The 17,294-nt window shown below is 38.5% G+C and overlaps 1 protein-coding gene across 5 annotated transcripts in view; it reads left to right on the top strand.

Moving 5' to 3' along the window:
- Positions 1-2,413: 2,413 nt before the first annotated feature.
- The window catches only part of cblb (Cbl proto-oncogene B, E3 ubiquitin protein ligase), a 158,382-nt gene continuing 143,501 nt past the window's right edge, over positions 2,414-17,294 (top strand). Inside the window, exons 1-5 of one of the 5 annotated variants that reach the window (XM_080307438.1) lie at positions 2,447-2,546; positions 3,920-4,005; positions 4,633-4,803; positions 6,422-6,672; positions 16,226-16,372. In XM_080307438.1, coding sequence (XP_080163564.1) covers positions 4,636-4,803; positions 6,422-6,672; positions 16,226-16,372 — 566 coding nt within the window. In that variant the 5' untranslated portion in view covers positions 2,447-2,546; positions 3,920-4,005; positions 4,633-4,635. Of the gene's footprint in view, positions 2,568-3,671; positions 4,006-4,632; positions 4,804-6,421; positions 6,673-16,225; positions 16,373-17,294 lie in introns of those variants that run through there. The other 4 variants (XM_026181707.2, XM_026181708.2, XM_026181710.2 and 1 more) reach the window with 4 other exon arrangements.

The raw sequence follows: 17,294 nt of genomic DNA on the forward strand, positions 1-17,294 counted from the left end.
TAATGGCCTTCCTCAGGCAGAACTGTAATACTCACCATAGTTGACAGGTTTTCCAAATGAGCTCATGTCATTGCTCTGGACAAATTACCCTTTTGAAATAATTTCAGATTGTGGTCCCCAGTTCATTTTGCAAGTCTGGAAGTCCTTGAGCTCGGCACTCAGGACCCGGTCAGTCTCAGTTCTGGTTATCAACCCCAAAACAACAGCCTAACTGAATGACTGAATTAGGAACTGGAATCCGGTGTCCGCTGTATCACCTCTCACAACCCGGAAACCTGGTCATCATATCTCAAATAGGTAGAGCTTGCTCACAATTCTCTCACTGCCTCTGCTACTGGTCCCTCGCCTTTCGAAGCACCCCTAGGATATCAACCACCGCTTTTCCCAGAGGCAGATATAGATCTGGCGGTTCCCTAATTTCAGTACCACTTCCAACTATGCCAACACATCTGGGCACAGGCCTTGGAAAGGCTTCTCAGTTCAGTCAAACGCCAGCACCAGTATGCTAACTGCCGCAGGACACCCGCCCCCAGGTATCAGGTGGGGCTGAAGGTATGGCTCGCAGGTCATGGACATTCTCCACTTAATGCCCCAAAACATAAGAAACTTGTCTGCTGTAGGGCCAGTACAGTGTTAGTGCTGGCACCTTGTAAGCCATTGTCTTACAAGGTGCCAGCAGTAGAGATAGATGTGTTCAAGCCTTTCATCTCCAGAGGTTTTCCTTCACTGACTGGAAGTGAGGTGGATATGGGCAGAAATCTGTGACATCAGAAACTGAATTTGAATAAGTTAAATTCAAATTTAAATTGCTCAGATTGAATGTGACTTGTAACTTGAATAAATGCTTTTAAAAACTGAATATGAATTAGCCTAATTTGAAATTCAATTTATTGGTTTGAAAATGATCATCACTAAACCGAAATTGAATGTTATAGTTTGAAAATGAATTCATTTGCTTTGAAAATGTATTTTATCCTTTAAAATTTAGCTCTCGAATAATTTCAGATTCACTTAACACATGTTAAATACAATATTACATTTGGATCACTTTTTATTATTGCTGTAATAAACCTTTTGCACTTTTTCCTCGAGTCTGCACTTCAGTCCGTTCAGTCCACCATGACACTGTTCATGTTACTAGTTCATTTCAGCCTCACTTTAACAGGGTAGGATCCAAGGTAACAGGATCCTCATGCTACTTGGTGTTACCTTGAGGCTCAATCATGTCTCTCTACCTCACTTTCACCATTATTATTTTCATCCCTTCCTGTTTCCCTGTGACAATATACAGATAACCCTGTTGCAATTCCCTGTCTAAAAATATGGTATCAAATCCGGCCACACCTTAATTCTGTCTCTGCCTTTGCTCTGGCCCCAATGTGTAACAATCATCTCTCCCCCATCTCCTTTGGAATCTTCCCTCCATATATGTGCAAGAAATGGTATAAAATGTTTTTTAAATCATTTTTTCAAAGACAACACTTTTAGTGATATGTCTTATTTGTACGATTTGCCCTCATTTCATTTATTCCGCTATTCTCAAATAAGATACTGTGCAGCCTCTATTTTCCCAGTTTCCAAATCAGCCCCCCAAGCATTCATGGAAGGACTTATTTTAATTGAAACCTCACAGTAAGACTCTCATATTAAGAATATATACTTTCATTATTGCATTGGGCAATTACTCAACCAAAAATATCACTTCCAGTTGGGAATAGGAACTGTGTCCTAAGTTTGGGGAAGATTACTGGGACACTGCCGCTCCGCTTTTTAACTCCAGCCGATAGGACCATTTCTCACACCCATAAACATAAACTTCTCTTTACTCTTTTTTATACTGCTGACACTTTATTCACTCTTAGTCACTTATAGTTATTTATTCACTTATTTTGTCTCTCTAATTTTAAAACTGTGTATATACTGTATATTCTAAGTATTTTTTTTTTATCTCATTTTTATTGTCTGTTTATGCCCTGTCCTTATCTTTAAGGTCATGATGCTCTGTTGTCTCTTAATTGCCCCTTGGGGATAAATAAAGTCTCTCTGATCTGATCCAAAAGTAGTTGACAGAATCCATACCTCATCCTCATGTGCAAGACTTACCCTTACCAGTTTAAGACAGTATACAGATTGCACTTGTCAAAATCAAGACTATATAAAATTTATGTTGTAATCATCAATCTCACATTTATTACATTTTATTTTTGCATAAGATTTTCCCTGTGTTATGCTTGCTGACAGATGCTATTTGTAGTATTAATAATTAAAAGCACTGCCATAGGCAATGAATAAGGGAAAAGAGATAGCAGTTAGAGTTGGTGCGATTTGCTTCTCCCGGGCAGACCTGCCAGTTGCTGCCAATATATGACACTGTTAATTAAACATTGGTAAAATTTATTAGCGTGCAATGGTCTTTTTACGTTGTTAACACCGGTTAACACAACTTCCCGGAAGCAGCGCCAGCTGGAACTCTCCCGAGGACGGTGGCGGTGAAAGAATAGCAGCGCTATCCTCGTAGGACACCGAGGACAGCGTTAATCCGAACGGTGAGGTCCGCCGCCTTAACGGTAAATTTGAAGGTCCGATTAATGCTCGCAAAACGATTACCGACCTGTCATTTTTACCACCAGCAACCGATTCTCTAACTTCCAGAGAACTTCCTTATACGACGCAACGGTTGGGGAACTGAGTGTGTGGGGGGTTGGGGGGCTGGGGGGCTGCAGATGGTTTCCTTGTTTGCTGGGAAGATCCGTGGTTCGATCATCAGAATAAAGACAACGTTCTCAGTGGTTGTATCAGGAAGAACATCAGCCATTAAGATCTAACAAATCACAGCGGAGTTATATGTAAATGCTGTAATCACTACTACACAACTTCAATAACACGTTTATTTGAGGGCGCACATTTGTCACACCCAAGCACTCTTGTCACTTCCGGTATAACACTGCTCGTTCCGACTGAAAGGAGTGGGAGCGGCCCTCATGTCACGTTGTGGTTGTAGCAAGATTCCAGAACAAGGCTAAAACGATGCAGGAACTTAGACTACTGTACCTCTAAAATAAAAGCACAGACTTTACGCTATGAGTTGCGTTTGTGTGACGCAAAAAAGACAAGATGAATGTAGCCAGCAACAGACACAAAAAGACAATTTAAAAAATAAAGGCAAAAGTTAAACAAAACACATTTGTGCTGGGAAATTTACATATCTTGTGTTGAATGTAAGATATGTCAAATTCAATTTTGCAATATTTATAAAGGAATAGAGTCTTCATAGCTCTGAGATGGGCCTGGGAGGTCGAGTGCTATGCTATGCACTACTTTAGTTTTTCATAAGACTACATCCTGATTAACCATTGCCACTTGAAACGATAATCATAAATTAATCAAGAGATATAGTCCTGTGATCTATTATTTTGAGTGTTAATAATATGGGCTACAGTGTCTAATTCTTATATTGACCAAAATAAAAGGAAAGAAGTCGACAAAATTATTTTTACATAATCTCTAACAGTCCTATCTTTGATTACAACAGACAGTGATGACATAATCACCTTAAATTCATCTTGTTGTTGGCCGTCATTTTTGTCCAACTGGTCTATTAAAAGAGCATGATTGTTGGGTGTTGATTTTAATTTCAAAGAAAATCGAATACAAGCTGACCACGGAGCTGAAAATCTAGATGTAAATGATTTCATCAATCGTCACTTTATTTTGAAATGTTCCACTGGAAGTATAATGTTTAGAGCATTTAACTTCACACCTATTTTGTTGTACAAAACGTATTGTGCCTCGGGTTTATACAGCTCCTCCGGCTACTCCTAGGGAGTTGCTCTTATTTGACAATTATAAATTTTGAGGATTTATAGTGAAATAACAGAACTATATAGGCTGGATACTTTTCATGCCCATTTTTTTTCAGCTTTGGACTCTGGGATAGTTCTTGTTTTTGTGTTGGATGTGGACCGAATTCAGTAGGGATCCCAGCAGACATTCCCCTGTGATTTGGTAAGTTAGGACTTTGTTCCCCTCCAACATCCGTCTATATAAGTGTAAGAATCTTGTGTGACCTCAGTCACAGTCGCTTAAAACGAAAAATCTGCCTCCCGGAAACAGTGGTTATATGGTAACTTACGTTCATAACAGGTAGTTCATGAAAACCAGAAAAACGAATAAGTTAACATACGACAAGATCACTGCACACAAAGTAAAAACTTGATCCTTAATCAAACCACAAAGGAAGAGGACGGAATATAATAAGCAGCTTATTTTATGCAGCTTAATTTTGCAGTTAAAGTTCTGGATGTGTAAAATTAACATGCAAATCAGGTGACATGCACTAATCAGGAAAGACACTAAAACCTATATTGCAGGGGTTTAACTGACAAGTCCAGGACCAAGGAGAAGTGTGTGTGTGTGTGGGGGGGGAACTAAGAAGAAGCTCGGTATAATAAACATCTTATATAGGCTGTGCATATTCTCTCATCATTCTCTCTGTCTGAAAACATATTAATGAAAAAACAACAACTGTAACTGTTTTCGCTGATTTTTTTTTCTATTAGAAATTTACTTTTTTTTTTCAAATGTTTTCATGCCATTTAATGTTTTGATAGTACAAATTCTGTGTGATTGTAGGAAATGGCAACTGCTCTCAGTAGTCGATATCCTGGTGGACGTGGACCAAATAGAAGTAAGGGGCGAATTTTAGGCATCATTGATGCCATCCAGGATGCAGTGGGGCCACCCAAACAAGCAGTTGCTGACCGGAGGACTGTAGAAAAAACTTGGAAACTCATGGATAAAGTTGTAAGTCTTGAGAAATGACCTTGGCCATCAGTGCTTCTAAAGTGATATGCAGTGCCTTTTGACATCCAAACATGGTATATATTATGTTATCAAAGAAGTTCAATTTTGTTCCCATCTGACCAGACTGTATCCTCACAGACTTGTCTAAATGTTGTTCAGCAAACTTTAAACACACTTTAACATGCTTTTTCTTCAGCAATGGAGTCTTGGATCATGAGCATCCATACAGGCCATGGCATTTGAGATTATTACTTAATATCTTCTTTAAAACACTTGTACCTGCTGATTCCAAGCCTTTCTGTACCTCTTCACAAATGGTCCTTGGCTCTTGGACAACTCTTCTGATAGTTGTTTTCACTCCTCTGAATTATAGCCCAAACAGTGCTCACTGGAATCTTCAATAGTTTAGAAATTCTTCTGTAAACAATGCCATCATTGTGTTTCTTGCAACAATAAAGTTCCATAGGTCTTGAGAGCACTCAGTGGTTTACCCATCACAAGATATTTCTTGTGTGAAACCTTGGTAATGAGACAGCTTTTAATAGGGCATCAGTTGGGACTGAACCATCAGTCTATCTATCCATCTGTCCAATTTCTTCCACTTATCCATGTGGTCAGCAGCCTAAGCAGAGCAGCCCAGAGATCCCTCTCCCTAGAACCAACTCCTCTAGCTTGTCTGGGGGGAACATTAAGGCAGTTGAGAGATATAATCTCTCCAGCGTGTCCTGGGTCTGCTACAGGGCCTAGATGCTCTATTCTCAGCTTCTCCCGGATTGTCTATCTCCTCACCCTATCACTAAGGGAGAGTCCAGCCACCCTTCAGAGAAAGTTCATTTCTGCTGGTTGTGTCCGCAATCTTGTTTTTTCAGTCACCCCCCAGAGCTCGTGACCATTGGTGAAGGTAGGGATGTAGATCGACCACTAAATCAAGAGCTCAATTTTCACGCTCAGCTCCCTTTTGACCATGACGGCAACACTGCTGCCACAGTACCAATCCACCTATTGCTTTCCCATTCTCCTCTCCCCTCACTTGTAAACAAGCCACCAAATGATGAAACCAAATGAACCACATCCTCTGCAAAAAGCAGAGATGAGTGGAGACCACTTAAGTGGAAACCTTCCCTTACTTAGCTACACCTAGAAATTTTGTCCAGAAAACAGCTGAAGCACTTGATATCAATTTGCATTAATTGGCAGGATGGCTTTCTAATTACTGATAGAGTTTAGCTGGTGTCAGGCTTTCCATGTATTTTTGCACCTCCCTTTCTTCATGTGTTCAATACTTTTTCCCTGTGTTGTTTATCATCATTACACACAACTTAATTAAGAGACATCTGTGGTTTGATTTCTTTGCATATGTGGGTTGGATGGGTTTACCGACATATGGTGAGAATTTCATCTCAATAGAACCTTTAGAACTACATTTATTTACAAAAGTCCTTATCAAAATCCGTCATATACATACCTGAGTTACATAATGAAACTAGTATATGCATAATATTGTTCCTGTTGTTCTTCTCATGCTGCCACAGCTGCTCAGGTAGAGTGGCAGGAGAAAATTTGATGTGCATTGAGAAAACATTGATTTTTCATTTATTGATTAATTCCTTTGCAACAGGTGCGGCTCTGCCAAAATCCCAGACTCCAACTGAAAAACAGTCCACCATATATCCTGGATATTTTACCTGATGCCTACCAACACCTGCGGGTCATACTAGGCAAATATGAAGAGAACCAGATGATCATACAGCTTAGTGAGAATGATTACTTTAAAATCTACATTGATAGCCTTATGAAGAAATCCAAACGAGCTATCCGGCTCTTCAAAGAGGGAAGAGAGAGGATGTACGAGGAGCAGTCACAGGACAGGTATGACGACGGGATATTTCCTGGCTTTTGTGTTTTATGTTAACACAGATTTTCTTGGTTTTCTCTGGAAGACTGCTTTAAGAGAAGTAGCTATCATATGATGTCTCTCAGACAGAATAGGAACAATAATAATTAACAGTTTTGTTTCAGATTTAAAAATTACAAGCTTTTTGGAGGTACACTCTGTTCTGGCCACTTCATTCCAAAGCTATATATATTTGTGTACATTTGGGCTAGATATGCACAGTAGATGCTCCTTGATGCCCTCAGATGTCAGTTTCCTTTTTGAATACTGTACGAGACGGTGCTCTCTTTTTGTTTTACTCATGATAACCATAGTCACAGAGACAACATGACTTACTTACTTACATGTCTTACCATTCACCTTTAAATGTTATTTAAATAACATTTTCTTAAAATCTTAATAGCTCAGTTTTCCAGCCTCTTACAACCAACTCATATGTGTGACACTTGCAATTACAACTGTGAAAGTCAAAAGTTTCCATAAGTACTTCAACACACCAACTCCTGCTCTTTGTCTTAACGCTCAATATTAAGTTGCAGGTTGATTCATCTGAAAAATATATTGGAATGATCTTGACAACTTTAAGTTGTTTTTTTTTTTTTATCTCAGCCACATCGTGATGATAGATATTTGTAACTGTACATGGCTGGTTAGCCAGCTGAAATACTGTGATAGCAGAATGAAGATGATTCTCTGTGAAAACTTTACCCATTGCAGAGTTACAGGAAGAACACTTCACATTCTTTCCATGGTTCGAGTTGCAAAGTAGTCATATAATCCAAAAAGTAACTATGCAGAGAGTCTCTGCTGCAATTTCATCTGTTTTCAAGGTGCACTGCTTCACTGTACTCTGCAGTCCATATTGGAGCTTAATAAAACACACATATATTAAATTATTTTTTACTGATTTTTTTACTTTATTCTTTTTTACTGATGTCCAGACAGCCCTTCTGACTGGCTTTCTTCCCAAACTATCTAAGGATAAATGCCACTACACATCTTGCGCATTGCAAAGATATGATATGAAATTCTGATTTTTTTCAAATGCAAGCCTGTCATGTAACATATACAGAAGGCCCAGCCAGATGCTGTATTCAATTCCAGAAACTTCTTGCTATGAGTCAACAGGTATAAAAACTAAATGATTTATGTCATTTAAAAACTGTTTTTGCAATAGGTAATTTAAATGTGTAAGGCTCCAGTAATTCTCAGGAGCCCTCTCTGATAGCTATGTGCAGAGCTTCAGAGGGAAAATCCCCACACACTTTACATCCGCTTCATATATTTCCTTTTTATCTCAGCTGAAGAAGCATCCAGCACCCTTTTTGATCTGTATGTGTGAAACTCTTTCTCTCTTTTTTTCTTACTTTTATTCTCTTATTGCCTCTGATTGTATAGGCTTAATTTATTGCAGTAAAACACAGTGTTTACTATAAACACTATATGTTGCTGTTGCAATATGGTAAAGAAGAAACCATAGAAACATATATTTCACGTGTGAAAATTTATAAATGTCATATCTGAATCACCTGACAAATTATTTAGCTATTTAGTACATTCTTGGTAGTTACATGATGTTGTATGAGTCAGTATTTCTAGACTTTTAAGATAGCTGTTTTCATTTGCATAAAGCTAAGAGTCATGCGGTGTGTGTGGGTTCGTGATGATTCCTTCTGCTTCAATGAAGTCTAAAAGAACAGTTGAACCAGTTGCAGGGTTTGATTTCTGTGTTAATCAAATTGATTTCCGGTTATATCAAATAGCTTTTGCAGTTACAACATGAGGTTGAGCTTTTACATTATATGCATATGTTGCAGGATGCCTGTTAAACCAGACTAAGTGAGAAGTGTTCCAGCAGTTTTTCCCATAGTTGAATTTTGGAACCTATACCAGTGATTATTAGGGAGAAAGTACATCCTGATATTTACATATCAGCAAATATTTTTCAAAATATTTTCACAAATACTATACATAGATGTTAAAGATGTGAAACTGGAAAATGATAGGGGCATTATTCATCAACTCTTCTCAATGTTCTCAAGTGGATGTTCTGCTGACACATTGAAAGAATGGCAAACAGTTTCAAAAATACATGCATCCTTTTTTGCTGTCTAGCAATGACTCTTTTAACATAAGCAACTCAATTTCACTAGCATACAATGTTTAAATAGACCCTAGCTAGAACAGTGTGAAAAAATATGTAGTTGTAAATATATAGTCCGAGTTTATTCATACATCTTTTTATTCATATCATGAGAAAGTAGACTCTTAAACATACAGGCAAGAAGCTCTCTTTCATCCTACAAAAGACTGAGAGACAGGGTGTCTGTGTGTCTTTGCTTATGTCTGTTTGAGTAATTGTGTTTTAAACTGGAGAAGTACGTTCAAGCACACATCTGTGAAGGTTATGTGAAGAAGAGCATTTCTAAAAGTTTAAGAATGATCTGCAGTCTCTTTTGTATTAAATTTGAGCCTCTCATTAGAAACAGACTCATGGCTGTTTTATTTAATTGAGCAAGTTAACCTCTTCCTTTTCAATTTTTTACTTTCTAGTACAAATCTTTGACACCATAGTACTTTAGTGACTCTCTCTATTTGTCCTGCCCATTGGCAGTTAATGCCCAAAGCAGATGATGTCATTCTTAAGCAAGGGTAAACCCTTTTTAGAAAAGAGCCCATCAAACAGCCTAAAATGACACTGACAAACATGAGTGGTTTCATAATTCATGGCTGAAAATGATAAATTTATTATATAAAATGTCATTTGCTAAAACCGAGCCGTAAAACAAAGTTGCAGTAAATTAGCTCTGCTAAAAAAGATTTTTTTTTCCTGATCTTGCTGAAGGTTGCGTCAACTTATGCTGAAACAACTTTTTTTCTTCTGTGATCCTCATTTGATAGTTCACATACTACATACTTTTGTACTCTCATATACATTTTTATGTAGCCTATATTTCTGTGACATTTTATACCAGAATAGTTAAGGTGTTAAGATTATTAAAATCTCAAAAGAGCATTAGCAAGGACTGTTTATATTTTTTAGCATATGACCACTCAGCAAACTGCCAAGAAAAACATTTATTTAATAGGAAGGGAAGTGATCCTCTCCAAAAATAGGCTTAGCATGGGGCAGTTATCTTCTGTGGCTAGTTGAGAGTTGAGGGTAAAGAAAAGAGAGAATAAAAGTATAGACGGAAAAGAAAAGCATAGTCCATTTTTCTTTGTTTAATTTGATATTCACTGTATCAGTTATTTCTTTTAATTTGTTCATGAGAATGGGCATGCTTTTACTGTACTGTGCAAAAGTTTTAGGCAGGTGTAAAAAAAAATGCTGTAAACAAAGAATGCTTTCAGAAATGGAAGTGTTAATCATTTATTTTTATCAATCAACAAAATGCAGTGAATGAACAAAAGAGAAATCTAAATCAAATCAATATTTGGTGTGACCACCCTTTGCCTTCTTCTAGGTACAGTTGCACACAGTTTTTGAAGGAACTCGGCTGGCAGGTTGTTCCAAAAATCTTGGAGAACTAACCACAGGTCTTCTGTGGATGTAGGCTTCCTAACATCCTTTTGTCTTTTCATGTAATCTCTGACACCATCGATGATGTTAAAATCAGGGCTCTGTGGGGGCCATACTATCACTTCCAGGCCTTCTTGTTCTTCTTTACACTGAAGATAGTTCTTAATGGCTTCGACTGTATGTTTGGGATCATTGTCCTGCTGCAGAATAAATTTGGGGCCAATCATACACTTCCCTGATGGTATTGCATGATGGAGAAATATCTGCCTGTATTTCTCAGCATTGAGAACACCATTAATCCTGACCAAATCTCCAACTCCATTTGCAGAAATGCATCCCAAACGTTCAAGGAACCTCCACCATGCTTCACTGTTGCCTGCAGACACTCATTATTGCACCGCTCTCCAGCCCTTCAACAAACAAACTGCCTTCTGCTACAGCCAAATATTTCTAATTTTGACTCATCAGTCCAGAGCACCTACTGCCATTTTTCTGCACCCCCATTTCCTATGTTTACGTGCATACTTGAGTCACTTGGCCTTGTTTCTACGTCAAAGGCATGGCTTTTTGGCTGCAACTCTTCCATAAAGACCACTTCTGGCCAGACTTCTCCAGACATTAGATGGAATGTCCCACTGGTTTCTGCCAGTTCTGAGCTTATGGCACTGCTGGACATCTTCTGATTTCAAAGGGTAATAAGCACTGCTGCAGTAAGTTTCCTTGACCGACCACTTGTGTCTATGATCCTTTACATTGCCCGTTTCTTTATGCCTCCTCAAAAGAGCTTGAACAGCACATCTTGAAACCCCAGTCTGCTTTGAAATCTTTGTCTGGGAGAGTATAACTACCTTGTGCCTTGTTGCTGTGCTCAATCTTGCCATGACATGAAACTGTCTTTCACAACCTCAACTTGGTAGCAGAGTTTGGCCTACAAAATCCCTGACTTTGTGCAATTGTACTATAAGAACTAATGCTTATTTGAAGGCTAAAGGCAGTAACGCCAAATAACTGATTTGATTTAAATTTTTGTTCACTCACTTTGCATTTTGTAAATTGATAAAAATAAACAAACATTACAACAATCATATATTCCTGAAAGCATTCTTTGTTTACTGAATTTTTTCACACCTGCCTAAAACCTTTTGCACAGTACTGTATTTCTGCAACTAACATGTATAGGCTTGATCTGGAATGTACTTCTGCAGAAGGATTTTTATTACGCTTGTTGATGTGTCATAGTGAGCAGTCCTTTGAAATGATGATGTCACATGTTCCCATGGAAGGTCTGAGCCTGAGTAAGCTTCCACAAAGTAGAACCTGGGTAGGAATAAGTCTCAGCATAAATGTATGTGTGTTTGTGAGAGTACATACATACAAAGGACTGGAAAGCTATTTTGAGAGGTTTACTCACTGCCTTCTGACTAAGGGTTTATATCAATGTGCTTTGACCTGCAGTATTATGCCCCCACCCTTCAAACACACATGAAGAAAAAAGAACAGCCCCTCCACTGTTGGATCAAAGCTTGGATTGAGTCATTTGGTTCCAAAGGGCACATTTATTTCTTTTGTCCACATCCCCCAGCTGTAAATGGGAAATGTAGCCTTTAAATGGTGCCTTTCTACTCTACTGGAGCACTCAAAGTGCTTTATACACCGTGCTTCATTCACCCGTTGACACAGGCACTTTTCTAAATGCTGGCCTAACAGTCATATACATTCACACTCCAGTGAATTGAGCAACTTGCACAAGGATACTTTGGAAACCAGGGATTGAACCACCAACCTTCAAATTGTGAATTAGCTCTACCTCCTGTTCTGCATCCAGTTCTACTTCATGAGTTATATGTCTGTGAAGGTTCGCAGTCATCCAGCTCATTGTAGTCTTAGCTTAGAAAGAAAAGCATGTGGACTTCTTTAAGTTTCCTTGAGGTGAAACATCTTCGAGGAAACTTAAAGAACTCCAGACGCTTTCTTTCCAAGCTTCTGCGGGACACTCAGCTATGAGCACTGAGGTACATGAGAGACAGGGGCTGTGGCAGACAAGCTTTAAACTACAGCATCTTCAAAGCTTTTAACCATAGCAATGCTTTCTTGTGACTGGTATTGACTAGGGGTCACTGCCGAACGGATGCGACCGGGGGGCACCATAGTGACTGGTATTGACTGGGGGTCACTACCGAACAGATGTGACCGGAGGATACTGTAGAGACTGGTATTGACTGAGGGTCACTACCGAACATATGCAACCAGGGAACACTGTAGTGACTGGTACTGACTGGGGATCACTACCAAACGGATGCGACCGGGGGACACTGTAATGACTGGTATTGACTGGGGGGCTCTACTGAACGGATGCAGCTGGGGGACAGTGTGAAGGAAATGGTCGAGGAAATCTCTCCCCAAAAGTGTGCTGTCAAACCTAGCATTGGCCCTACAATGCCAGACCACGTTTTCCAGTTGATCGCTCTACCCTTTAACATCCAGACTTTATAATCATAGTTATCATCAACCACAGATAACCCTTAATTGCAGAAAAGAGAATGCTTTTTATTAATAAATCTAGAAACATCTTTCTTACATCACCCTTTTAATAGAATACTGTTCCCAGTATGATAGGAAATGTTACATTTATGAATTGATAATAATAGCTTTCATCATCATTCATAAGAGCCTAAAAATGATTCAAATGAAGCTTTTGAATACCAGTACATGATGTTGGAGAAATGGTAATACATTTATCCAGAATGAAAGTAAATACTCAAGACTGAATATTGAATACAGCACAACTGTATGGTCCTTACCATATTACTTTTAATGAACAATTCATTTATTATTTAGAGACTTCTGTTATAGTGACCCTGACATTTAAAGCAAGTCTACAATGTCATAGTGAGTTAGAGGAAGCCGTTTGTGATGGAGACAAATTGTTGAGATGGCAGGAAGCCAATAGAAATTGAGATAGTGAGCAGTTGAGCAGCTGGAGTGCACTTGTCAGCACAGCAGTGTGATAGCAACTGTGTAAGCAAATTTGTGACTTTGCTCTATTTTATTTATGGGGAATCTGAAATTGTTCTTTTTATTTAACATGTTGAAAAGCTGTTTAGTATGATTTCATTTATGTGTTGCTTATAACAGAACAATCAAAAAATTACATAAGTTAGCCAGCAGTTTCTGGCCATGCTACCCTAGACACGCTGAATAAATTAGCCCTAGGCTGCCTTTCATGGGCAGCTTGTCAGATGAGGCAGATTACAGACTGATAGCACAGATCATGGCAAGGACACATGAGAGACTGACCATATATCTGTCTTGTACTTTGCACTGAGCATTAAAGTGGGGTGATGCTGTAAGCAGGGAGAAAATTTACATCCAAAAAATGTATCCATGTATCCATGCATACATTATATAGCGCAGAATACATGCTGCTTTTTCTGTTTGTTTGGGGGTACTTAAGAGCAGAGCCCTCGCCCACAAGGATGTGTGGTCTTTTCCTTTGCATCCCAATGAGAAGTTATTTTGGTTGGCCCTTGGTTGATTAGAGGCCTAATGGTAACCAAAGAAGCATGAAATTACTTTTTTTCAGTGCAGGCATACACACAAGCACACTCACATGCTCATACACATGCAGACCAACTGAAGTGGAACGCTACCACAGAATACTGATGCTCACCTTTCCCACTTTAACCTAATATTACTCAAATACTTTATTCCATTTCCAAGGAAATGGAGAAAGACAGTAGATGGGCAAACATTCCAAAATTAAATCAGAAATAAAGAAAAAGTTGAAAAATATTATGAATAATTGTAAAATTATTGTATAATTTATCAAATTGACTACAGCTCTGATTGACGTTTAACTGTTCATGGCAACTGATTTCTTAGTCAACTAAACAAGGCAACCCCCCCCCCCCCCCCAAAAAAAAAAAAAAAAAAAAACTAGACTAACTAGCTAATATAGGAGAGACTAAGAGACACTCAGATATCAAGTTAATCTTACATTTTATACTCCAAACAGACAATGAAGAAAAACACTAAACTGTGGTTAAATAGGACAAATTAACATCCAAAAAGTGTGATGCAGTGTATGAGTGATGCACGTTGTGCATAACGGATTTGTAGTGTTTCTGAACATGGCTGAATAACATAACAACAGTTTACCATCATTTACCATGAGTGGGCATCAATTAAAATGATAGCAATTAGATAAAAAGAGCCCCAATATGTGTAGTGTTTTATGTCCACTTTAAAGTAGTAATGCAATCACAACACAAATCCTGGTTATCTATTTCTATAAGGGGATTCCAATTAATATTTGCATGTTGTGTTTACATTACAGTTAATAGATGATGTGTTTGTCATCTGACCCATTTTATTGGTAAGACATCAATTAGGGTTCTACTGTTTTAGTGACTCTTTTAAGTCCTTTGATTATTTGTTTGAAATAAAATTTTGACATTGCCATTTTCAATTTTTGTCAACCAGTTCATATTATAGTCATCAGTTGTTGATCATAAAATAATATGTGTGTGATGGCGAATTGTACAAGACAACAACATTAAAACTCATCTGATGGGAAAAAAATCACATGTAAAGCTAAATCTCTTATGATAGTGTTTGGGAAGTTACGAAGTTTCATTTTTGCCCTTCCTCATAGCAAAGATGGAATATAACGTCAAATATAATTGTTCAAATAAACAGGATTTTCTTTGATTGACATTTGGGGTTATGACCATTTGAAAGTTGAAAGTATAGCTATGCCATCTGTTGGTTTTAACCAGGGTCTAATAGGAAGTAATAGTAGCAGGCAACAAAGTGACAGTGTGCAATCTTTCTGTTGAAGAAGCAGCTTCTCACACATAGGTTTTCTTTGCTCTAAGTCATCCTGGGAAGTGTAAAAAACTTGTTGCAATGTGTAGATAGTGTCCATATGCAGTAATTCAAAAACAAATGACATGAATCCATTCCATAGAGCAGAGGTGTCAAACTCAAATACACAGTGGGCCAAAATTCAAAACTGGAGTCGTGGGCTAACAATAATATTTATTAAAAAAAAAAAAATCTTCCTCCAGATATAAGAATGAATCTTTTCTTATGGACTCAAATAGGTTTTGCTGGAAAACTGAATATGGAACAAGCAAAGCTTAATACTAAACAATATATATATTAGCTGTATAATACCAGTAGGCCAGCTCTAATAGTAATTTGGTATGGCTTTGCGGGCTAAATTTGGCCCGCGGGCCAGAGTTTGACACCTATGCCATAGAGGGTCTTCTGGATCAACAAGTCAGTGGTTTATTTGACTGATGAATCTTTCTATGTCACATTTATGATTGTCTGGGTTTTGCTTTCAAAAGAAGGAAATGTACCTGTCTATACTGGTTAGTTTTTGTGAATAAGAACAAATTTACTTTCCTTTTACAAAGCACTAACATTATCCTTTTTGTACACTCAGAAAATAAGTGGCAATATGTTATTGGATTTTAGGCTGCATAAATAACTGTGCAAAATAAAACTTGACACTGGCTCTGCATTTGTCACATTTATCATTATCAGATGATGAGATCCCTAACCCTAACCCTGAGAAAAATGTGTTCTCACATCCTATGCCCACACATCCTTAAGTGTTATAATATGTCTGTTTTTTTTTTTTAAGTTCAGTTTTATCTAGTGTGTGATAGATGTGATATGTTGTGTGATATAGCACAGAGATCCTTCTGTAGTCGTTATTTAAGCCAGTTTGTTTTCTAATGTGCTCATGTAGTTCATATTATAGTTAACTTTTTTAAAGGAAATCCAACATTAAATTATCTATAAACTGTGTTCTAGCATATGTTGGTCTAAGAGAGTGTTCGAAATGTCTGATTTGACCAGCTATTACCAACAAATCAGAAGTCAGGAACATGTACAGTATATTTGTACAGGTCAAATAGTTTCCATGTGGTGTCTGTCAAACATGTGAGGCTATAATTTTACATGAACTATTTCCTGTTTTCTGGCCTCTGCAGGAGGAACCTGACCAAGCTGTCTCTGATCTTCAGTCATATGCTGGCAGAAATCAAGGCAATCTTCCCTGGAGGACAATTCCAAGGAGACACGTTCAGGATTACCAAAGCTGATGCTGCTGACTTCTGGAGGAGATTTTTTGGTGAAAAGTAAGTGTCACCTCAGTATTATTTTTGTTGTTGTTTGTTTGTTTTTTGATAGATGTGTATGTTATTCACTTGTCCAAATTGGACATGTACACAAATAGTTGGGAATGACATATTCCATTAAATAATCAACACCATCACTTTTAACGTGTAATGGTAAAAAGTAGTAAAACACCACTACAAATGTACCAAGCCTATTCTAGAGCTGGCTAGCTAAAAGTTTGTCAAATTCCACACTGGTGCTAAATTTCAAGTTCAAGTTCAAGTTCAAATTTTATTTGCCACATGCAGTGGCATGTTGCCCTGCAGTGGAATGAACCCGCCCCCCGACCTTACACACACAACACAGACATCACATGGGGATACAAGTCAGAGAACGGTTGCATTACAGAAAAAAAACACTGAAATGTACACTACAATGGGAAAATGCAAGAGGAAAAAAGAGACCTCTACTCATGCTGGGCTATAGGAGGACAGCATGAGAACAGGAAACAAAAAAACTCCTCTGCACAGAAAGCACATAAATGTCCACAGTACAACATTACAGAGCACGTGACCAGCAACAGGGTTGGGTAGGGGATGAGGAGTAATCCCAGGCAACACAGCAGCCATCCTGCCACTGCACCGTCTCTCCAGCGCGGGCCCAGACCCGCCTCGTGTTCCCAGGAGGCAACAAGCATCGAAGGCATTGGAAGGGGGATGAGTGAGTGCTCATCAGTGTAAGTGTATGTGTGTGCGTGTCCATAGTTCAGCTGAGACAGTGTCCTTCGCCCTACCAGGCTAAGTAAACAGTCTACCAGCCAACCCAGGTGGCCTTATAATGGGAAGGAACAGTCAAAACACAGTCGTTATCAGGGAGTTTTTGTTCGGCTCCAGCCTTAAGCCCACAGCTGGCGCCGAGGGGATATCCACATTATCATGTTGA

This window comes from Astatotilapia calliptera, chromosome 10, assembly GCF_964374335.1.
Source record: "Astatotilapia calliptera chromosome 10, fAstCal68.1, whole genome shotgun sequence".
In the NCBI taxonomy this organism is placed as follows: domain Eukaryota; kingdom Metazoa; phylum Chordata; class Actinopteri; order Cichliformes; family Cichlidae; genus Astatotilapia; species Astatotilapia calliptera.